We start from the raw sequence: 23145 nt of genomic DNA, 5'->3' as shown, positions 1-23145 counted from the left end.
TTAATGTATTTTTTTTCTAATTGCTGTACCAAAATATAAATTTGAGAGAATATATGCCTTTTAAATATAACATCTAAATATTCTATTTAGTGTTTTATTTTCAAGTTCTTTTTTAACTCCCAGTTGCTCATTTTCCCGTTGAAAATCATGCATGTCATTTTTTTTTTCGATGAGATACGTAAAACAGATTAGTTTATGATGTGAGCTAGTTCAGTTCACAATTTTTCTAGGCAAGATGTGGATAGAATTATGTAGGCACAATGCAGCCTTTCTCTCTTCGGGGACGCAATGTCTGCCATCGGGCACAGGGGTATATTTGCAACATTTGGACATAAAGATGTTCTGAAAGTAAAACAGCAACAGACTTGCATGTATTCAAATGCCTGAAAATGTTTTATTTCTCAAGAATAGCCTATAGTCCTCTGTGGTACCCATGGTAATATTGAGTGCATCAAAGCGAAGAATGTAATATAATTTAGGCACAGGTGGTCCACCTGTGCCAGTTCCTCCGGTATCCCAGACCAAGATACATGATTGATTGCAGGTGCAGATCCAAGGGGAGTAGGGATCACCCTCCGGCCCCCCCTACTTTTTTTTAGTGGCCTGCATCTGCAAGGTGCCCAAAAAGCATAAACTGTGTATTTGCATGTTTGGTTGAGGACAAAACAAAAAGATTAAATGAGTTCAACAATGCTGATAAATATAGTACCTCCCTCAAAAATCCCCCCCCTGCAAAAAAAAACCTAGATCTGCCCTTGGATTGCCTTCCTTGAGGAGAGAGAAATACATGAAAGTCATTTCTAAATGGCAAAGAACCTTCTGACTGGAAGGCTTTTATATTCTGAGTTTGAGCTGTGCCCGATGGTAGATAACATTGCCAACAGTTTTAGAAGAAAAATTACACTACCATTACGTGAAGGGGAAATACATTAAAAAGCTATTAAATTATACATGGGAATTTCTTGAGAGTTCATAAATTCAAACTATATACATTATGATTTCGTAAAATTTTATATAGATTTACATGTATCTGTATAAGAGGTAATTAGTGCAGGGTTTGTGTTGTTTCTCCTTTTTTCATTTAATTGCACATCTCCCAGATATAAGCTTTCAGATTTCCTTTGCATTTGAAAGTGCAATCTTTTTCTGTAAAATATTCTGTATCAAAAGTTTGAAAGTGAGTCAGCAGTGTTACAAAACACTGCCAGTTTTCTTGGTGAAACTCTCTTAAAACCTTGAACTCTTAATTTTCTACCTGCAATGCATAGGTCTGTCAGGAAAAAAATATGAATTGTATTATGGATTCGAGGTTTTTTATTTTTTTGAAACCACACTATTTTGTTTTTTGCTGGTCTTAGAATGAAGAGTCGATTTTTAATGTGAAGCAATTGGTTGAAAGTTGCTGTATGGCATTTCTGTAGAACGCTAGTTTGAAATCACACAGTGCTCAGGTGATATGCAATATAAACAGTGTTGCACATAATAGCCTTCTAGGTGCATTGTTTGGCATCAAGGGCCATAGCCTGTCTGCATAGGTACCAAGTAACATCTGAGTGAAGGCACAAGTTTGGGTAAAATAACTTGCTCAGGAACACGAGGTCAGAGGTCACTATCACTTGCTATCAGAATGTATGCAAGAAGAAAGAGGGGATAATCACAACTCAAAACGGTTAAAAGTCAGTCTGTGGCCATTGTCCAAATTTGCTGCCCATGAAAAAATCTGACTGACTTCTGAGGGCAGCTGCCATTTCTGAGACAGGAAACCTAACGTTTTAGTGGCACACAGCAATGATTTTTGCAGTATCTGAATTGTTCACCAGTTTTGTGCACATAAATGATCTGCAACATGTCCACATAGTTCAGAAAAACATGCCACTTTCTCCTGTCGGCGTAGCAGCAGTTTTACTTTCAGTGACCGATATTGAATTCTCACTGGAAGTGATAGAGGAACAAAACAGGTGGTTCTCTGTTATTTGCCTTCTGCGTGGAGATGATAATACCAAGTGACAGATATTAGTCACCATGAGAACAGGATGATTGGTAAATCAGTTGCCCACATGAATGACTGCGGTGCAGTCCAAATTCAACAAGACGTCTGCAAATGAACTACTGAGCACCCGAAAGCTGTGTTTAAAAAAAAACGAATTAATTTGGACAGCACAAATTGGAGACCTCGATATCAAAACAGGCCTTTTTAATTCGAGAAGAGACTTCTGCCTGAAAAAAATAACAAGGAGCAACAGGTTTAGATAGCACATGTTGGTACGGCAGTTGTGCTTGTTAGGAAATGACATCTTTCCCAACTTAAGCCAAAAGGGAGGGGGGTCTGGTGGAGATTTCCTGTGCATTTTGTTGCAACATTATGCTGAAACACAGTAGTCTTAAGAAACGTATGTGGTGATTGGCCAAACCATTAGAGACATACTTTTGGTTGTAAAATGAGATGGCTGCACAGGTAGCGGTTGTATTCTCTTGGAAGTCAAGTAAATTGTGTAAATAATAATAATAATAAAAATTCAGAGACTGCTGTGAGCAGAAGCAACATGAGCTCTGATGTCACTGTGAGGAAAAGTGTGATAACAATCATGCACTGGCGTTATTGGCTACACGTAGTGGTTTTGGTGTGGAATTACATTTTTTCATAATTCACTGCCATACTTCGAGGAGGTCTTATCTCTCAACATTAGTGACTATCATTAACTGTGGGTCTTGTATTAGGATATATCTTCACCCACCCACGGTGGTGACAAAATGTGAAATTGCCCTTGGTGAGAGACACTTCAGGGTAATTAAAGCGAAAGTGGAAGTTTGGTCCCCACCGTAGCGGACGTCATTATTAATTGTAATTCATGTACCAAAAAGGTTTTACGAAGAATGGAAGAGGAATTATTGGTAGTTCTAAGACTACTTCTTTCTGCTATCTTTTTTTAACAAACCTCTTTGTGTTTAATGTTAATGAGGTTGGTAACAGCATGACCAAACTTCTACTTTTGCATGGAATTGCTCTTCAGATTCAGGCCAGAAATGGTTATCTTGCCTACACCATTCCCTGCAAGAATACTTTGCCAATTTTCACATACATGTATCTAAAATGCATGTAAAATGAACATTCACAAGTAATTGTCTGTGCGGGCATAAAAGTTTTATAACTGACACACCCACATTTCTGAAAATTGAACACAGAAGTACATGTACATAGCAAAGAACATACGTTTCACTGGAGACATCCTCAAGACAAACACACAGCCAGCTCACTTAACATGAGAGTGATAGCAAGCATGGCATTTCCTTACTTCATAATCTCGTACAAAACGATCACTTGGTCCAGCAAGAGTCAGGGTGGGTACACCTCTCACTTAGTTACATTGAAAAAAAGAAGTTCAACAGTTTCCTTTTTTAGCCATTTAAATATTTGTTTTGCCCCAGTCAGACCCAAGGCAACAAAAAAAAGTCCATGGATTCTGAAAAATGCCATTTGGCTGACACAAAAAATAGAGAATTCTGCCAAAATGCTACAGTATATAGTCAGATGTTGATAATTTATTACTGTTATATGTTATTTATTTAATCAAACTTACAATCTACCTTTGAGTAATGGCAGAATGACCAACTTTTGGGGTTTGGAGGTATGCCTGGTTTGGGGATGGGTATCATTTTGTAACAGAAGAATTAGAGTAAACGTTTTGGCTGTTATGTTTGGAGTAAGAGGAGGTAATATTGTAACTCATCGGATTGCTCTGAATACATTGCCACTTTGCAGGGCTTATTCTTTCCATGTCAGCGCTGATGGCCAGATGCAACCGGTACCCTTCCCACCAGACGCCCTGATTGGTCCTGGCATCCCAAGGCATGCCCGCCAGATCAACACCCTGAACCATGGCGAGGTGGTCTGTGCAGTCACCATCAGTAACCCCACTAGACATGTCTACACTGGCGGCAAGGTAGGCAAGGCACAGATTTAGCAGCCCCTCCTTGAAGGAAACCAAGGTCGCCATGTTTTATTGATTGAAACAGTGGACTGGGCTAATAAACAAGAACAGAATTAAAGTGGCGTAATAAGATTAAAGTGACCAATACCCCTGGAGAGAAAACTGTACAAAATCCTACAGAATTTTAGAAGAAAAAACTTGGAACCAAAGCAACAGCTTTTTAGTTTCCAGTTAAAGCTAACGGAAGGAATTTACCTATTTTCCAGCTTTCAGTCACCCACCAAAAGAATATCAGTTTGTTTTTTCTTCACCTAACTGGAAGATGTTCCTCTTCTTTTTTTTAGTTATCTGAAAGTCTGAATATGATGAGATTAACAGACTTGCAAGAAAAACTCGGGCCAAATTTACACATCTTAGTTGCATGAAAATAAAGTCCAACATGTCATTCTGAACAAGATTTCAAAAGAAAATGGTAGTTACATTCATTGACAGTGGATAAACACACTGCCAAAAATGACTCTGAAACTTGGTGCTTCAGAAAGAAGTATCAACTCTAGTCTCTCACTTGGAGTGGTGGGAAGAGAATTAACCAGTCACTTTACATTTTATTCACCTCCTGCACCAGTTGTTGACGTCAATTAGGCCATATTAAAACACTATGAAAGGTTGTACATTCTTTTTACATATCAGCATATTTTATCATGTTTCTGTGAAGGAGTGAACATGTCCACTGACAACGTTTGGCTTTCTTTTTCCTTCTGTTTTTTTCCTATGCAGGGATGCGTCAAGGTGTGGGACATCAGTCAGCCAGGCACCAAGAGCCCAGTGTCCCAGCTGGACTGCCTGAATCGGGAGAACTACATCCGGTCGTGTAAACTGCTGCCAGACGGGCGCACACTGCTCGTGGGGGGAGAGGCCAGCACGTTATCCATCTGGGATCTTGCCGCCGTGAGTTTGCAAGTCTGGCCCAACTGGGTCATCTCTAGCTTGTACCTGGAGTTATCTGAACCGGGGGTGAAGGAAAATTAGTGTGGGAGGATTAAGAAGGGCTTAGTTGTTGATGAATCATTACAGGGCCGCATGGCTTCACTTAATAGTTGGCAGCATCGATAGGTCAAGGGAGAGAGACAACAGGGACCATGGCCTCTAAACGGGAGCAGCATTGGGGGGGGTGAGAAAAGGGCAATTATTGGGGACTTTTCCTTTTCTTTTCCTTCCAAAAGCCTGTGGAAGCCTGCAGAATTAAGCCTCACCCCTCATGATAAAAGGCATCCCCTCCCCCTAAAGAATTAAAAAATAAGCCACCCCCCCAAAAAAAGAAAAAAAAAATATTTAGTTCCTGAGCTGCCCTGCTTTGCAGGGAATCATCTAAATCCTAAATACCAAACAAGTTGAGTCAGCCACAAGACTATTAAGAGTCAAATGCCATGTTCAATCACAGTGTCTAGTTGCATTGGAGTAAATATGCAATATTGGAAGTAGCTCGTGATATGACAAGTAGTTGAGTGGCTTGAGGTGGACTTGTTATGGCTGCAAGTGGACTCTTTTACAACACTGCATTAAGCTCATTAACACTTCCAGGGCCGTTTTCCAATACTCAACTTGGGCTCCGTATTGGGCTTCAACTGTTTTTTTTTACTCGCTGACTTTGAGGTTATAAGCTCAATTGTAAGCCTGAGAGTGCCCCAAAACATCAAGTAAGATGCAAAAGAGCCAAACATTACAGCACTTCAATTTCAGTCAAATGCTTCAGGCCCACAATTGAGGATTGGTTTCCTACACGAAGCCTGAGACGGAGACGAAGTTGAGTATTGGAAAACGGCCCAGTCTTGGTTGTTTTGATGTATAGAGGAACATTGAATAAGAGTTGGTCAGGAACCTTGCTCATAATATTCCCACCCTTGAACATGAAATGTTATTTATTGCAAGAAACAAGGCTTACAAGCATCATGCAATTCAAGAGCAGTCCTTGAGTTATCTCTTGTCGTACTTTTTAATTTTTTTTCTCCAGCCCACCCCCAGAATAAAAGCCGAACTGACGTCCAGCGCTCCAGCGTGCTACGCCCTTGCCATCAGCCCTGATTCCAAGGTTTGCTTCAGTTGTTGCAGTGACGGTAACATTGCCGTGTGGGACCTACACAACCAGTCGCTAGTCAGGTACAGGAAGCTCATTAGCAAATTCCTAGATGTCCAACGCACACAAAGAGATGAAGCCATGATGTTTCACATTTGTTTTCACCAATACGGCTGGTATACTCAGTGCACACAATAAAAATGGAGTATTTTAAATAGCACTCGCCGGTGCCAACTAGACTCTAAATGCACTTATCCAGCCTATTAACATTCCTGAAATCGTCTCAACTCCTTGGGGAGTATACAGTTTGAATGCAGGCATTGTAGGTGTAAATGGTTTTGAAATGGCTTTGAAAACCTACAATAACCACCTCTGCAATCGCGGGTATTCATTTTTTTTTTTCTCAGGGGTGGAAAGGGGCAGTGTAGCACATGTCAGTAACGCAAACGTGAAGTGCAGATTAAATTTGTGCACAGTGCATGTTGGTCAGTCCAAGATAGCGCCCTGGTAGTTCCAGTTCCCTGTGCTGATGTGTCAGTCAGTAGAAGAATTAAGGGCTAGGATCTTGGTGAGGATTAGGTTGTCCAATCTCATGGAGGCAGGCTTGGTGAGCCAGTACTCTGTCTGGTCAGTTCACGGCTGCATTCTCTGACAGAACAGCTTAACCACAATTGTGGTGAACAGTGGTGCAGAAATGCACCTTGACATCACAATGCTTAAACACACTATTATGGCGCCACCTCTTTTTACTTCTTGTACGTGTTGTAATCTGTGCTACCGAGTTATTTGTTCAGAATTACCCAGTACTCACACAGTGAGTGAGACAGAGTATTGGTTTTTGTTATGAAGTGGGACTGAAGTTTTTGATTTGTGGCTCAGAGTTAGAACCAGACTGTCCAGTAAACTCAATTTGTCTCTAAATCTTTGCTCCCTATAGAAATAGAGATAAGAGCAAATTTGCATCTCCACGCCCATGGAGCTAGCCACAAAATTGGGACGGCCATCACAGAAGATGAATGAACATTTGTCATGAAGTTACACAGAGGGAGATGGAGATATGTCCCGATGCAGACACTTTTTTCTGCAGGTGTATCTTAAAACAGGTCACATGGATGCACTGTCTACTCAGTTTGAATAGCAGTGGCTGTTATGCTGTTTAAATGAGCAACTACCTGTGTTTTTTACCCTTCCCAAAATTAGACAATTCCAAGGGCACACAGATGGTGCGAGTTGTATAGATATTTCGCCCGACGGCACCAAGCTGTGGACTGGGGGGCTAGACAACACAATACGGTCCTGGGATCTGAGGGAGGTGAGAACAGCTGGTTAATCCAGTCAAGGAATTCCGCAGTTAGACTTCGTTAGTGCCCAGTGAATCTTGCCCGGACTGGTAAAGTCAACACCTCGTTGTGACATCCAGACTGGCGGAGACTGGGTGAAACTGGGTTGGGCCGGTTCCAACTAGTTGGACTTTTGGAACCTGTTCTGAATACATACATGAGTCTAGTCACAAGAAAACACAGAATATGTTTTTAAAAAAGGGGGACAGGAAGATAATATTTGCCATTCATGTTAATTTGCATATTACAAGACACGACAAGGACATTTCAACTTATAACAACCTTTGACATTTGTTTGTGTCATCAAAATTGGTTTCACATACTGCCGGCAGAAGAATCATTTTAGCATCCTCACTTACAATCCTAATAGTGTTTCCATTGAAAAGTTCCCGCACATTTTTACCAAAATTCTTAGACAAGTATTTTCATGCACTTTGTACTAATGGCTCTGTTTTACTTTTCTCACTGCACCTGAAAAGTACTTGGCTGAAACAGGTGCAACTGTGTCAGTTTGGTGGGATACAGTAAATTCATTTCAGGGAGGAATCAAATATGCAATGTATTGATGTGTATAGAGAGACATTCAAATTTTAGACCAAGTTCAACCATGTTTTTTTTTTATTTTTTTTTTCAACAGGGCCGGCAGTTACAGCAGCATGATTTTACATCTCAGATCTTCTCCCTCGGTTACTGCCCTGCCGGGGACTGGTTAGCTGTCGGGTAAGTCATTACATTTTGCCAGTACATTCTGAATTTGTCTTGGTGTGCCGCTTGTCAAGACAAACCATGAGAGACCACTTAGGTGCAGAGTTGCTCGGAAAGTATTGTTGACCTCAAGAGGAGGGACAACATTAACACTGCAAATACCAGGTTTGCTTACGGAAGTCATTTCCTACAAAGATTTCAGAGTTTCAGAGGTCATTTTGTTGTCCATTTCTAGCCAAATGACATCACACACCTTGACTGTCTGCATCTTGACACTTTGCATGTTGTCGATGATACTTTTGACCAGATGGTGTCTAGGCCTAACCCAAGCATATGGTGGTGGGTTTTTTGCCAGTGTTTGTAGCTCAAAGCCAAGAGATGCAGGTGATGCAGATGCAGCCCTGGTAAGCCACAGGCTGTCTGGAAAACTGATCAGAACTTGAAAGAACAGATGCATCCGCCTCAAGCCCCGATGAGTAATAGAACCACCAAACCTCAGCCCTAATCTGTGGAGCGACATTCACAGTCCAAGCTTGCAGTGTTTCCCAAACACTAAGTAATCCTTATATGGTTTGACAGTCAAGCTAAAAAAGGTCTGAAAAGATGGTTGGCAAAGATGGATAGTCATTTCTCTCGGATGAGTGACCCAGTGGCTTGCGTGTGAAAGTGTAAATAGCTGATGCCTAGCATGCCGTGCGGAGCAGAACTGATTAGACCAAAGTTGTCGTTGTGATGAGTGACGGTTTATACACGGCCAAGCACGGCACTTTGTTCCTGTTCATTTAGCCTAATCCTCCCTTTTATCCCCGCCTTCCCCCCCACCACATGATCACCAAACCCCCACCCCCTAGTCACTCATCAACAGCAGCCACAAGCAATGATGGTTGGTTTCGTCAGAGCATTTGGGGGTCACCAGACCGCCTGCCGCCTGATAATTGGCGACTTCCTGTCTGTGGGGGGTCTGGTGTAATCCCAGCGTCGCTTGGAATTAGGTGACTGGTCTAAGCAGTTCCCGTGTAATGCAGTAAAAGCTCCAGCCGTAATTGGGGTAGACCAACTTGGGATAAGACCGGAGCGAGTGGGGATTGGTGATGAAGTCTTCTAAAATACCAGGGGTTAAGCAAACTTGGGGAGGTCTTACTCAAACGTGTTCTTGTGTACTTCCTTCATCCCATCCTGTGGGATTTTTGCGTGATCCTACTCATAACACAATGTCATAATGGATTATTTATAGTGCTCCAGAAAGTATCGAGCAAAGTGACCTGCTCGGTTCTGTGGGCCCTAATCATTAACCCTTTTCTAACCCGAAAAGAGCTGGGGGCGGACCCGAACATATGTATGATACACATGTTCGGGTCCATCCTTTCGTTACATTAAATGTTTAACCACTTCCTACTGGGGCAGTTACCAATGTTGATGATGCTGGGCCGGGATATAGTTATCATTTTTTCCGTTTTCAAAATTCTTTAAAAATTCCTATCTTCATTTACTGGACACTTACAAACACGTGAAGGACTGTCTGGTGTCCACTCTAGCCCGACAGACAAAATCTATTGACGTCTGAGTATTTCAGACAGGCCTGCAGCCATGTAAAAAGAGCCCAGATTGTGCAGAGTTGTATAACTTTCTTTTGTTCACGAACCTGGCTCAGTGTGCTGCTGACCTCTTTTCAGTAGGGGCCAGATAAGCATGCAGCAGTGCTGTGTGGCTCATCGCTGCGGTGGTGGAGTGCTTTGTCCCCGGTGGTAATCTGCTCGCCCTAAATGCCCCAAACCGTGGTATACTGTTTCAAAATAAGCCTGGATTATCTCCACTTTTGAGAGTGAAAAAATGTCGGTAATTCCCAGCAGCCTGGTCTTTTGTTCCCCATACGGTCTTTTGTTACAAGGCCCTGTTCCCTTTTTCTGAGTTCGGAGACCCCGACCACGCATATAACGCATGGGTGCCCGGATCCAGAATCCCCAGCAGGGAGTGGTTAATTGTGGTGATCCCTTCAAGAGTTTTCCACTGGCTCTTTTTAGGGTTCTGGAACAACTGGCTCTTTTTAGGGTTCTGGAACAACTGGCTCTTTTTAGGGTTCTGGAACAACTGGCTCTTTTTAGGCTTCTGGAACAACTGGCTCTTTTTAGGCTTCTGGAACAACTGGCTCTTTTAGGCTTCTGGAACAACTGGCTCTTTTTAGGCTTCTGGAACAACTGGCTCTTTTTAGGTTTCTGGAACAACTGGCTCTTTTTAGGGTTCTGGAACAACTGGCTCTTTTTAGGCTTCTGGAACAACTGGCTCTTTTTAGGGTTCTGGAACAACTGGCTCTTTTTAGGGTTCTGGAACAACTGGCTCTTTTTAGGCTTCTGGAACAACTGGCTCTTTTAGGGTTCTGGAACAACTGGCTCTTTTTAGGCTTCTGGAACAACTGGCTCTTTTTAGGGTTCTGGAACAACTGGCTCTTTTTAGGGTTCAAGTGCAAACTGATTTAGAAGATTTTTCCTCCCAAAATTAAAAAGCACATCATAAAGATTCCCTTTATTCAATTCAATTTCTCTGAGTAATTAAACCATTTCAATTAAAACCCTTCTAAATATCTGTCCAAATCACACCGCCTTCAGGTTGTGATTGATGTGTTACACTGAGCAAAACTTAACCTACATTTATTTTCCGAGTAAGTGGCAACTAACAGTGGATATTGTTTTGGTTGTATCCTCTCTCTTCTCTGCAGCATGGAGAGCAGCAATGTCGAGGTACTACACAACAGCAAACCGGACAAGTACCAGTTGCACCTGCACGAGAGCTGCGTGCTGTCGCTCAAGTTTGCCCATTGCGGCAAGTGGTTTGTTTCAACGGGTAAAGACAACCTCCTCAATGCGTGGCGGACACCCTATGGAGCCAGCATCTTCCAGGTACACACTCTGATGAATACCAAGATTTGGGGGGGCCTGTACCTTTTCAGGCATGAAACTGTTCATCAGGATCAGTTTGGTTTTTTTTTTTGGTTTTTTTCAACTTAAGTATGCCTTAATTGTTTTTCCACAGGGTCGCAGTCCTGTGTCATTTGGAATTTCCTCTCTTTTTTTCAGTTTTCTAGTTCTGTACCTTTCTTTTGGCCGAGGAACCCAAACGTGGGTTCTGCTGGCCAGTAATTATGGATGAAACCGCTGCCAGTTGGTGGTCATCTTGAATCATTGAATCGTCTTTAGCTGATGTGACTTGCCACCACAAAATGAGAAGAAATTCATGCTAGTTCTAAATTCAGGGCAAGCTAGACATTGGAAAATGTTATCTGCCAGTGTGTTGGATTTTGGTATTCCACAGGAATTTACCTCAGTCTGATTGTATCAGCCTTACTTTAATTTTTGGGCTGAAAACACATGCATCATGATCATGAGCTCTTCAGAGAAATGCTAGGCTGCATTGTACTTCTACGGGTGTTGCAAACATTCGCAATCCTTTCATAGATCTCCATAGTCAGTTATTAAACCTCAACAAAGTGAGACACTCCCCAGATGTAGTTGAAAGTTGCATCTGATTAATTTCGCTATCGCTGTGTCCTCTGCAACATGGAGGGTGCTGGTCTTGGTGAAAGGCGGAAAAAGAGAAATGTCTGATTTTTACATAAACTTAATCAAAATGTTCGATTTTTTCAAAAATCTTGATTGGGGCAAGTTAACTTATAATCAGTCAGGAATGGCTTGTTTGTTGGTCTGTTTGTTTTACCAATCTTGAAGGGTGTGGTTACACCATCCCATCATTGCAACTGGTCCTTAAAACCAATTTTTTTAATGTCTTATCTCTTCTCAATTTTCCAGTCCAAAGAGTCGTCATCGGTTTTAAGCTGTGACATATCAGCAGACGACAAGTTCATTGTCACTGGATCAGGGGACAAGAAGGCCACCGTCTACGAGGTCATCTACTAGTGCCCGCAACATCCAGAGAAAACAGTCATCAAGACCCTCTGTGGAGACACATCAATAGGGACGGATGTTCTTGTAGCTGTGGAATCCACTCGGCGGAAGAGTCGCGTTGGGGGTTGTGGGAATTGTCTTTATAGCCCCTGAGCCCATTCGACTGGTCTGTCTTGTTGTGAAAGGCTCTAATTTATTAAACTGTTTAACAGAATAAAAAAAGGCTCCCATCGTAAAAAGTGTATCTGCCTATTGACAGATGGAAGTATGGTGCCTTCGTAGTTTTGGCAGGGCAGGTCGAAGAGCAAGTTTTTTGGGCGGGGGGGTTCGTTTACCTCGTGAGACCTGCTTTTTTGATGTGGATAATTTGCAGTGAAATGATTTTGTTCAGCTGAGATGCAACGTTGATGTCATCTTGGTGTGATGTGAAATGAATAATGAAAGAGGAATAGGAGAGCCAGGGAACTTGACACATAATTGCAAGGAGGATTGCAAAGTACTACCAGCATGATTTAAAGAGATTTTTATATTTTAAGGAAAATTCACCTTTGGGAAATATTTCTGATCCAAACAGAATTATGCAGATTTGTTCCAAGAGAAATTAATTCCTAGCGATGGCCCTAGATATAATGGAGAGTATTTTACAGCGTGTCCCTCAACAGCCATCTTTTTTGCTGATAAAAATGGAGGGAGAAAAACCTTTTCAGCTGGGCTACACACAAGGGCGTCTTCAACACTGGGGGTCTCATTAATATGAACTGTCTACAAAAGTTGTATGTGTATGTGTGCACTTTTGAAAGCACTTTCTTGCTGTACTCACAGATCTTTCTTATGTTGCATCAAAGGAACAGCCTGCCAATCTAAAGGCTGGAAAAACAGTCGATGGTAGAGTATCAAAAATTGTTTTTAACATCCGTGTTACAACTGAGAAATCTGTAAAAGGTCATCAGATGCCGCCAAAAACTCATAAATCAACACCACCTCAAATGACGAGGGCAGAAATGGATCACTTTGGGCAACAGTTTTACCGTCAGCTGTGGTTAACTTTCTTCCTACTTTAGCTGTTTAGTTACACTGGGGGCTTGATGTTTGCAGGCTCAAGAAAGGTCTATACCACAGCCGTGCATCTTGGCTCTTGTGTCCAGGACTACTCTGCACAGCACTGACATTCTCACAACCACTTTCAGGGAAGTCTTGAGCAGAGATGCGCATCACCCTGAAGAGGAATACCTGTTGCTTCTTTACCACTGTAAAACTCTGATGTACAAAATTTGACATGGCTACATTCTCTGTAAAGACTTATTGAAGTTTTGTACTGCCAACTTCACTGTATAACTATCATGACATAATATGTATATGATATATATTTTTTCCTCTTTGTGTGCGGTGCATTATGTCAAGGGAATCGGCAGACAAGAAATTCTCTCAGTTCAAACTTTAGGTAGACTAACCAGGAGTTGTTTTTCTTTCATTCGGAAACTTTTCAGGCAGGGACACAGAACTCCTTATTTTTTGATAGTATTACCCATCGACCGCCACCAGCCACATCAATTTTTACTCGCAAAGGTTCTCCGCTTTGTATTTTGAAGTCACACTTCAAAATTTGTCACTTTCGTGCGAAGAATACATGCAGCAGTGTATTGGTTTCTTGGAATTTGTAGAACTCCAGTCTCCAGTTTTAAGCTGTGGCCACAGGGCATGCAGATGAGAAACAGCACTTCCGCATTCCCCATGCTTTACGTGCCATGCTCTATATTGAATACAGCTTTGTTTTGCCGATCAATCCCAGGTCCAATCACCTTTCAGGCCAGAAGTATGGAAAGGAACAGAGGCGTGGCTTTTTCCATGTTTCATTTAACATTACTGGCACCGAATGGAACAGGCTAGGGATTGTCATGATGATTTGTGATGACCTGTGTGACTTATGATGGCTTGCGATAATATACGATAGCCGATGACTTGATTGGTAGTCTGAAAAGATATACCCAAAATTATTTCATTACATCACAATGAGTTTGTCATATAGCCAAAACACGATCAGGTGTTACACAATAGACCTGTAATAATGACGTCATGCTTTCTTTGCAGGTGCACTTCCCTATGGCATTGGGATGAGACGTGATCCACAGAGTCCCATAGGAAAGTGTATATTTAAACAAAGTGTGATGTCATTGTTTTAGGTCTATTAAGCAGCAACAAAAACTGAGGTTTGAATTCATTTTTCTCATGTCCTCCATTGAGAGACTTGGTCCAAGACTCTTGTTGCTAGACTGAATGTCATTTACTGTTCTGTTTGATTGGCTGTTTCGCCAGTTGGTTCTTGTGTTCAAACAAAACTGGCACTGAAATCTTTCAAACTGTAGGTCCTGTGCTACATGCATATACTGCGTTCAACTGAGGAGCACTTTGAATTTTTGAGATTTGAAACTTTTCATAGTGGAGGTAGTATGTAATCTAGATAGGTTTGCGGTAGCACCATGAATAATATCTCTTTTAGAGCATGTGGGGTTCTGAAAAGAACTGGTGGCACTCAGTGTTTCAGACAATATTGTCTGTCCGTCGTAGAGTATATTGTCTGAGACGTTGAGTACCACTGGTTCTTTTCAGAACCCCACATGCTCAAAAAGATGTATATCCAAAGTGCTACCGCAAACCTATCTAGTTTACCCGCTTTGAATTTTATTTCATAGGCCGTTTTCCAATACTCAACTTCAGCTCTGTCTCAGGCTTCAGCTGTTTTTTTTACTACCTGACTTTGAAGCTGTAAGCGCAGTAATAAGTCTAATAGTGCCACAAAACATCAAATAAGATGCAAGAGAACCAAAAATTACAGAAATCCAATTTTATTTTAACGCCTCAGGCCCACAATTAGGGATCGGTTTTGGGGACGAAGCCCGAGACGGAGACGAAGTTGAATATTGGAAAACGGCCTTAAACTATGGGCCGATTCTTTCCTCTCAGTGGTGTCATTACATCAGGCTAAATTTCAAGTCTTCAATGAAATAACCTCAATTCAAGTCCTGTGGTATTCGAATGAAGAAATGAGACATTGTGTTAATATTGCTACCCGTGGTTGGGTTTGTGGTAGAATGGTAACAAACTTTTGGAACACACTACATCAGCTATTTGTCGTGCATTGAAATTCATGTGCCCGTCATACAAGTATTAAGAAGAGTTCATATCTGTCTTTGTGTGCAGTATTTCTGTTGCTTGATTCTGTTTACCAAAAAATATACTTTAAAATCTGTTAATCCAAAAATAATAAGGTCGAATGGGTTGTGAGTTCGGTTTTGTCTGTTCCTTGTTCGTTTTGGTTTTGTTTTTATTATTTTTTGACTGAACCAACGCAGAAATTGTTTAATATTTTGTATTTCCGATGGAGGCTTTTTTACTAGCCTGTTGTGTGTTTTTGAGTTTGTTGTCACTATTTAATGTTTTGTGGGGGAAAATATTTACAATTAGAAAAAACATATATATCCATCATGTTTTCATGTCAAGGTGGAACTTAAATCAGACATTTTGACAGTTCCTTTTGACTTCACTGTACCGGGTGTTTGGTAATGAGCGAGGAGAATTTCTTCTTGGTGTACCTTGCGAAGAAGCTAGATGCATCACACATCTTTTAAATACGGATGGGTTGACCGAAAAACTTTGGTTCTGTTCCTGTAATAAGAAAATACTAGGAGATAGACCGTTTAAAAAACTGTAAATATTTCATCACAGATTGTGAAAAACCTTGTGAATTGTTCTGTAAAATAAAAAAGGAGCTCCAGATGAGTTTGAGAAATAAAGAAAAACATTTGTATGTAACATGTGGGGGTGATGCCGATTGTCTGAATGTTCATGTCTGTTTTTGTGATTTTCATTTTATACGTTTATAGCTGGTGCTCTTCAAGTCTAGAGCAGTGATACCGGTACCCACACTTTCTCTATTACCTTGTGATCTGCCGTTATTCTCCACAGTTTGGTGTTATTTCCATCTGAGAAGGTAAGATACTGATTATGTTGCAGGAGTGAGGATAAGATCCTAGTGGACTCTTGGAAAGGTTAGAAAGAAAACCGCAGTCCTTACATGCCCATCCAATGGCAAAGGCGAGGGCATGTGCTGTGCCCAACCGACAGCCAAAATGTGAGATTGGAACTGTTACATAGGGTCATCTTTTTCCTGAATGTTTATCCAAATGGATATATGTCTGCATACCACAGCAGCTTTGCGACACTGGAATAAAGTATATACATGTACGTGGAACTCGTAACAGATCAGATCAGATGACATGTCAAAATTTCACCCTGTCCTCTCAAGACCGGTTCACACTTTGCTCGAAAGCGAACACCTTGCGAATTCACAAAAACAGCACCTTTCAACTCCGTGAAATTTTGCTGCAAATCTTTCATTATGTCAAATTCGCCCCGCCTCTGGTATTAACTGGCCTGAACAGTTAAAAAATGGTTGAACTGTCCTTTGGTACAGAATCACTACTAAGGACATGTCACGGGTGACATGATTTAGGAAACAATTGCTCGGGGATTTGAGTCCACACTCCTTAGTTGACTTTCCTGTACAAAGCTTGGGAGATGTGCTGAGGCAAGTCAGTACAAGTGCGTAGGAAGAGAGGGTAGTGGACAGGGGATAAGAGAACGGTTGAGACAACCTGCAATGAACTCGGCTCATTGCTGGATGCAAAAATGCATTACTGAAAATGGTAAAGCCATCTTGGAGAAAATGCTTGTAGCCCTAACACACGGCTTAGAAATCTGTTTTTCTTCCAACCTGTCTGTCACAATAAAACAAATGGGGGATCATTGATTCTTTGGCAATCTCAAAATGTGAAACCGCCAATTGGCTGTTGTTTTTTTTTTTACAGTTTTTCACCTGCTCTATTATTTCCATTACACGTACAAGTACCAGCTACGCGGTTTTAAGTAAAACTTGCAGTCAAGTGATACATGTATTTAATTGAAGTGAAAAAGACGAGAAATTTTTTGAAATGACCCTCCCCTTCATTTTTTAAAGGACTGGAAGTTCACTGCTGATGACTGCTTTGCCACAGCCCCCCCCAAATAATCTCCCCTTTTCTGTCGCCACCCACAGTACTCGCACAACAGGTAAGGCTAAAATTAGGAATCTACGTAAAATTTCACGAAAAAAGGTTTACAATCAGCTCTTGTCTAAGGAACCCCATGTTCACCTTATCTCCACCTCTTTCGCCTTGGGGTCAGTGACCTGGCAGGTATTTAAACACCGAAACCATGTAACAAATGGGATGGGGGTAGAGTGGGCAACTGGTTAGACTGCTGATTTTGCACCACAAAGGACTACTGTGAATGCCCCACGTGTAGTCTCTGCTCAAGCCGCTCTGTCTAATGCCCTCTCAGGCTAGAAAGCCTTCTTTTTAATCCATCAGATACGTGTACACAAAAGGTTTCAAGTAAATGGCACGGAAAGATTTAAGCAATTTCTTTCTTTTTTTATTTCGAAGAGGATAAGTCTGTAATCGGTGATTTATTCTTTAGGAGGATATGTGCCACGTTTACGAAAATAGGATGAGTAAATTCTCAGTATAAGCAATAAACTATTTGTGGTGTTTACATTATTTACTTAAAACAATATCTAAACTTAAGAAAGACTTTATATTTGACACAAAAATTAACAATCAGAAACACCTGTTTTCTTTCAGCGTCGTTCTTCAATTCCAACAGGTACTTCCGCCAGGAATGTCAGACCCTTAAGGGGATACAAAAGTGCTTCATTTACAAATGCACAAATTAAAATTGTTGTGACAATAGTTGAATCTTTTTCATCATTGTTTACGACTGGTTTACATTTGCAACACAAATGACTGGTTCAGGTTTGGCAATGGCTTTTGACATTCTGACAGGAAACTGTATCTGGATGAGTCTGCTTACTGCTTGATCATACATCAACGTCAAGACTGTGGTCTTAAGATGCCTGTGCATGCTTTCCTGTTTTCCAACAGCTTGAAAAGGAGTCTTTGAATTTGCCAATTTCTGCAATCCCAAAGCATTCCACGGTGGAATAAACTGATCAAGAACACGAGGTAAACACAACATGGCCTACCAGCCCCAACACGATTGGGTGTTCTTCCCATAAAAGAGGGAAGTTCTAGGAAGAAGCTGGTCTGTCACGAACTGACTCGTCTTTATATTCATACACATCACTTTAGCGACATCGTGTAAACAGGCTTAGTGCACAAGATAAGTCAGTTTGTGGTGCGATCTTAGTAATATGGCTGCGTTAGCGGTGCAACCAACAAAACGTTCAAGCAGTAACTGTAACAGGATTATTCCTCAAAAAAGAGGAAGAATGGTGGTTGAGGTGGAATGTTTCAGTGAGAGAGTCTGAGGATTTGAACTCACCAGCCGTTTCAGGGGTGAAAATTTGGTATTTAGTGAGAGTAAATCATTGATATTGATCAGATTGATAAGAGTGATCAGCAATGCCATTCTTTCCCCCCAACCTTCCCTGGAAAAACCAAAAACACCCATCAAGAATGGCCCATTGTAATGAGGGATGTTACAGGATCACAGCAGGTTCAATAGAAGACTGCGTTGGGTTTGTGAAAGAAATGCTCCAGCAAGGGCAATCTTGGTTGAAGATGATCTTTATTAAAATGACCGGGAATTAAAAAAACAACATGATCTGAACAGGTGTTCCCTCTGCTACTGAGGAGTCGTTCTTCTTGGTTTTCATGGGAGGCACGAATGCTGCTTACAGTGCTCCAACTTTTTGAAGCATAGGCTTCAGTTTGCCTTGGGACTGCAGTTGGGCCACATCGTCCCCTCCCCCAACAAACTTCCCTCCAATGAAGACACGCGGCACCTGTGACACAAAAAAGACGATGCGTGTGGTTGGTATCCAAGAAGAAAATGTCCCCCCTCAACACCAAGAACAAAAATGAAACCAGCATTTGGTTTGGTTCCACTGCCTCACATTCATAAATTGTAGGCATTCGATCTTTATTTCAACTATAACTTACCATTAGCAGGCAAAGTCTTACCTAAACTAATCCCCTCCCCATTTCGGTTTTACCCGAAACCCCTCAGTTGTGTAGAGATGTATTAAAATGGAAAATTCAGTACTCTCAGAGGAAATCTGGGTCTCTATAAATGTGGGGTCCAACATGGTAACTTTTTTCTTCTGTCCTTGTTAAACCTGACCAATGTAATTTGACAAGGGATATACATGTACATATATCAGTGAAATTGACTTCGAAGTTATTGATTTTAGCTGTTATGGCAGGTAATTTACCATACTTGCTCACTCTTGGACATTATTAAAGATTATGTTCTGAACTTACCAAATCCTACCCCACATAATATGGAGATGAGAAAACCAATTAGACCCCAAATTTGCAAAATGGCCCATCTCTTAACCCCCTGCATTGCCCAGCTTATTCTTAATCCTGCAAAGCATAAGAAAAATCCTTCTGAATTCCACCCTACATCCACAAACGTCGACTCTTCACACTGAACTTACGCTCCTTCCTTTGGTCAACTCCAGCATGTAGTCCTGGATTGCATCCATGTTGTCCATGTCTTCCAGTTCAATGACCTTGAAATCTGTCAAGCCGGCATCCCTCAGAGCAGCCTTGGCCTTCTTACAGAATGGACAGTAAGATTTGGAAAAGACAACAACCTAGGGAAAAACGGTACAAAAAACATCTTACACCAACTTACTACTCTGGGCTCTCTGTCCTACAAACTGTGGTAAGGTTTCAGTAAACAAATGAACACTATTTGACCATACAAAAATGAATGCATTTGTTATTTTTTCCCCCATCCCTCCCTTCCGCAGGTGGCTCCAACTGAGACATAAGGAAGTGGCCAAAAATCTCCCACCCTTAGGGAAAATTTAAGGGCCAATCACAAGCAAGAAAGTAGAGTAGTGCATATGCATAGGGTTGCGTTATGCTCGCCTATGTAAAACAAAAGAATACGTTGTCAGGTGATTGTTATATCCAGTGCCAAAATGGGATATGCCCAACTTCTTTGTTGATACAGTTGGACCATTGGACATGAAATTTGGTCGGAAAGAAACACTTAATGAGAACTGAGATTAGGCCTACAAGAAAAAAGGTACATGGCGAGTGAAACAATATTTGATTCCAATAACAGAGCAAAGGAGTAAAGTGGAAAGAGCAAAATCAATGGAATGCAGTGATGTCAGTTATGACAGCAATTTTATCATGAGCCTGTCCTAAAATACATGTACATGTAATTGTATTACAACCCCTTTCAAAACTGATACCACTTTACTAAGCTCATTTTTATTGCATTGCACCCTGTCTAGGCCTGTATAAAACTTTTCAGGATATTCGAAGCATGGACGAATTGAGCATGCAGTGGGGCTCTTGGAGCAGCGAAAACGTTGGGGCGTCGACGTGACTCGGCAAATAATATTGCAATGTCATGCTTTGTCATGGTCGAACTCGGGCCGAGGCCGAACGATCACCTGAAGACTGCGGTACTGCTGCAAACATTAAAATTAAAAAGAACTGATTTACTTCCAACAACGCTCACATTACTTACCTTGTTGCCAACAATAGCAGCATCAGCAAATTCTTTTGCAGCAGCCTTTGACATGATTGAACTGTTGGCTGGGAGGTTTTTATTCGAACTTCGAAGGTAAAGCAAAAATTCCCCGTTTTCTGCTTGTTGCGCCTGGCAGATGTAAAGGGCGCCCTCTGTAGAGTTAATCTTGCTTATAAAGTTTATAAAGGCGCGGCGGGTCGCGTATTTTTTATCTACACCGTAGCCTAGGGTTTTTCGCGTTGGTGGCGCTTATTCGCGCTTGAAAAGAGACTAATGCTGACTGAACCAGTCACAGCGAGCGCACGAGAACACGAAACGATGGTGCCCGTAGGCCTACTACAACAAATAAATATCTGTATTTAGTTCCGACAATTGATACTTCAGAGGTGATAGACCAATGGATTGCGATAGTATTGGGGCGATTCCTCTTCCTCTGATGGTCAAGTGATTTCTTTGGTGTGTGTGAAAAAGTAGAATTTTAATCACCACTGTGATCGCTGGCTTGATGAGCTAGGATAGCCAAGCTCACGCAATGTTTTTAGCATTATTTTTTTTTCGGGGGGAGGGCAAACATTATGAACAATTTAGGTTGGTCATTAATGAGGGTTGTTTTCAAGCAGATTGAGATTTCCATCCCTTTCGTCTCTCTTATTTCATTTTTTGTTTCTTTTTCATTATAAGAAGATCTTAATTTCAAAATATTTAACTTGAGGTTGGTCTTGAAGCCTTGATTGCAACCTCATCTGCGTCATTTCCTCTAGGCTTGTTCATCTTACAGAGTCGAACAAGCAGACAGGTTATGGCTTTGCAGCAAAAGGCGTCAATAATGCTTCATATACCTACGGTAAAAGACTCTCAATATCAAAAATTATTTCTGCTAGCTACGCACCGTATAGCACAGCAAAGAATGATATCAAAATTCGAATCCTTGGTACGCCACTGCCTGTATGCATTTGAAGCATGAAAGAAGAGAAACCGTCAAAAGACTTAATAAAAGTTTTACTCATTATGAGCCTGGTATTTCGGTCGTGAAGTTACGTTTGGTTTGTTCACGTTTTGCATTGCGTAGACCTACCACGATTCTTAGCGGAGCTCTCACATGACATTTAGCAACATCTAAAGCTATGCAATAACGAAACGTCTTCCAGTTTTTAGTGACATGCATTGAAACCCTTAAGACTGTCACAATTGTGTCATGTTTCCGCCCCTGCGTTAAATCCCATGCGCTCGTGTACGTACTCAGCACTAGTCTTTTTTCTTGCACTAATTGGCACCACCACTGAAAAAAAGTCTAGTGTAGATAAAAATACGCCGGCGGGCCGGCCCGCGGGGGGGGGGCTTTGGGGAAGTTTTAAGTCCCAAGACTATCCACGAAAAACAGTAAACAGAGGGGAGATGCATGGTTTCGAGTCATACCAACCTCTTTGAGACTGATTGGTGGGCCTTGGCGGGGGCATGTTGGCATGTTAAGAATGTTTTCCACTTTTTGTGTATCCATTTAGTCATTTGCAGCTACTTTATAAACCACAGTCTACTTTTAGACAACCACATGAAATATCTATCGACGAAAAACAGGGTGCGTCACACTGCTCTATGATTGGACTATGCGATATACTTCGTCTGCACTACCATAGAGCTACCAGCCCGTGGCACTATGGCACTATCATCTGTATTAACCACCTGCTGATAAACCGCTGGCTAGTTTTTGACCAGTTGCTACTTTTAAAACTATGTGTACTTGATAAAATACCCACTGACAGGAAACAATGGTTCGCCAGCAGCGGCGTAGCCAGGATTCTTAGCAGGGGGAGGGAGTGACTTGCCCGGCCGTCAAAAAAAGCGGGGTGGGGGACATTATGACTCTATAGACGTCAATGTTCAATGGTATTGAACATTGTAGGTCAATGATATTGATGTACATGTGTAATATGTATTCAGAAGGGCATATTTATGGCTTTTTAACAAAAGATTGTTTTGTCCTTTTTTGAGTGATGTTTGAACGCATTTTAGTCGACGGAATTCTGAAAAATTCTTCCCAATCTGCTTCACTTTTTTTGCTCACCACATGCACAAAAAGTGGGGGAGGGGATGATTCAATAGCCCCTCCCCACCTCCTTTTATCATCCCCAATCCCCCCATTTCCGGCACAGGTTTACGCCACCAACAGGACGGGGTTCTATAAGGACAGTAGACGCTCAGCGGTAAAAAAAAAAAGTGTCAACGGGATGCCAAACACAGTTTTGAAACAACGACTGCATAATTGTTCAGAATGTCCAGTGCATGATGGATAGCTTTTCGAGAAACGACGGGGAGAAGTGATGCTTTGGGGTAGGTGGGTTCAATTTGTTCTTGGTATGCCCTCTGAAAATACTGAACTCATCTCCCGCATATAAAGCAAGGAACTCACATACTGGACACTATTTATTACTGACCGAACATTGGTGCCCCCCTCCAATCCACCACTTCACAAAGGGTAGCGCCCTCACCTTCAAAGAGGTCAAGGAAACAAGATCTGTATATGTTTCACATTCATTTTGGCCACTTTTTTTTAGCAGACTTAAGACTACTCATATTTAAAAGTCTTTTTATTCAGGGACCTTACAAACAAAGAGAAAGAAAGGCCAACTATTTCATTCCCTTTCCTCCCC

The 23145-nt window shown here is 41.5% G+C and overlaps 2 protein-coding genes across 3 annotated transcripts in view; one reads left to right on the top strand and one right to left on the bottom strand.

Annotated features, from left to right (window-relative positions):
* Window positions 1–15754, top strand: part of LOC110982404 (transducin-like enhancer protein 4) — a 60590-nt gene extending 44836 nt beyond the window's left edge. For both annotated transcript variants that reach the window (XM_087136825.1, XM_087136826.1), the window contains 7 exons: window positions 3761–3941; window positions 4707–4877; window positions 5941–6086; window positions 7204–7315; window positions 7981–8063; window positions 10762–10942; window positions 11849–15754. In XM_087136825.1, the coding sequence (XP_086992951.1) occupies window positions 3761–3941; window positions 4707–4877; window positions 5941–6086; window positions 7204–7315; window positions 7981–8063; window positions 10762–10942; window positions 11849–11956 (982 nt within the window). In that variant the 3' untranslated portion in view covers window positions 11957–15754. The remainder of the gene's footprint in view (window positions 1–3760; window positions 3942–4706; window positions 4878–5940; window positions 6087–7203; window positions 7316–7980; window positions 8064–10761; window positions 10943–11848) is intronic.
* A 1631-nt stretch (window positions 15755–17385) lies between these two features.
* LOC110982282 (uncharacterized) lies at window positions 17386–20649 on the bottom strand. Its single transcript, XM_022240595.2, has 3 exons — window positions 20495–20649; window positions 19443–19601; window positions 17386–18785 (listed from the first exon to the last, which is right to left on the bottom strand). Exons 1-3 carry the CDS (start codon window positions 20546–20548, stop codon window positions 18675–18677), a joined length of 324 nt encoding a protein of 107 aa, XP_022096287.2. The 5' UTR covers window positions 20549–20649; the 3' UTR covers window positions 17386–18674.
* Between the last annotated feature and the right edge of the window lie 2496 nt (window positions 20650–23145).

This window comes from Acanthaster planci, linkage group LG05, assembly GCF_054643075.1.
Source record: "Acanthaster planci isolate LZ-2023a linkage group LG05, COTS_SCS, whole genome shotgun sequence".
Taxonomy (NCBI): Eukaryota; Metazoa; Echinodermata; class Asteroidea; order Valvatida; family Acanthasteridae; genus Acanthaster; species Acanthaster planci.
This window is presented reverse-complemented; position numbering and strand designations above follow the sequence as displayed.

What these genes read in the sequence shown, in the direction of transcription:
- LOC110982282 (XM_022240595.2), bottom strand. Translation starts at nt 20,548, where the DNA reads ATGTCAAAGGCTGCTGCAAAAGAATTTGCTGATGCTGCTATTGTTGGC. An exon ending in CTGCTATTGTTGGCAACAAG is followed by an intron (nt 19,602 to 20,494) that starts GTAAGTAATGTG and finishes GTTTTTCCCTAG; the next exon opens with GTTGTTGTCTTTTCCAAATC. An exon ending in AGTTGACCAAAGGAAGGAGC is followed by an intron (nt 18,786 to 19,442) that starts GTAAGTTCAGTG and finishes TTTGTGTCACAG; the next exon opens with GTGCCGCGTGTCTTCATTGG.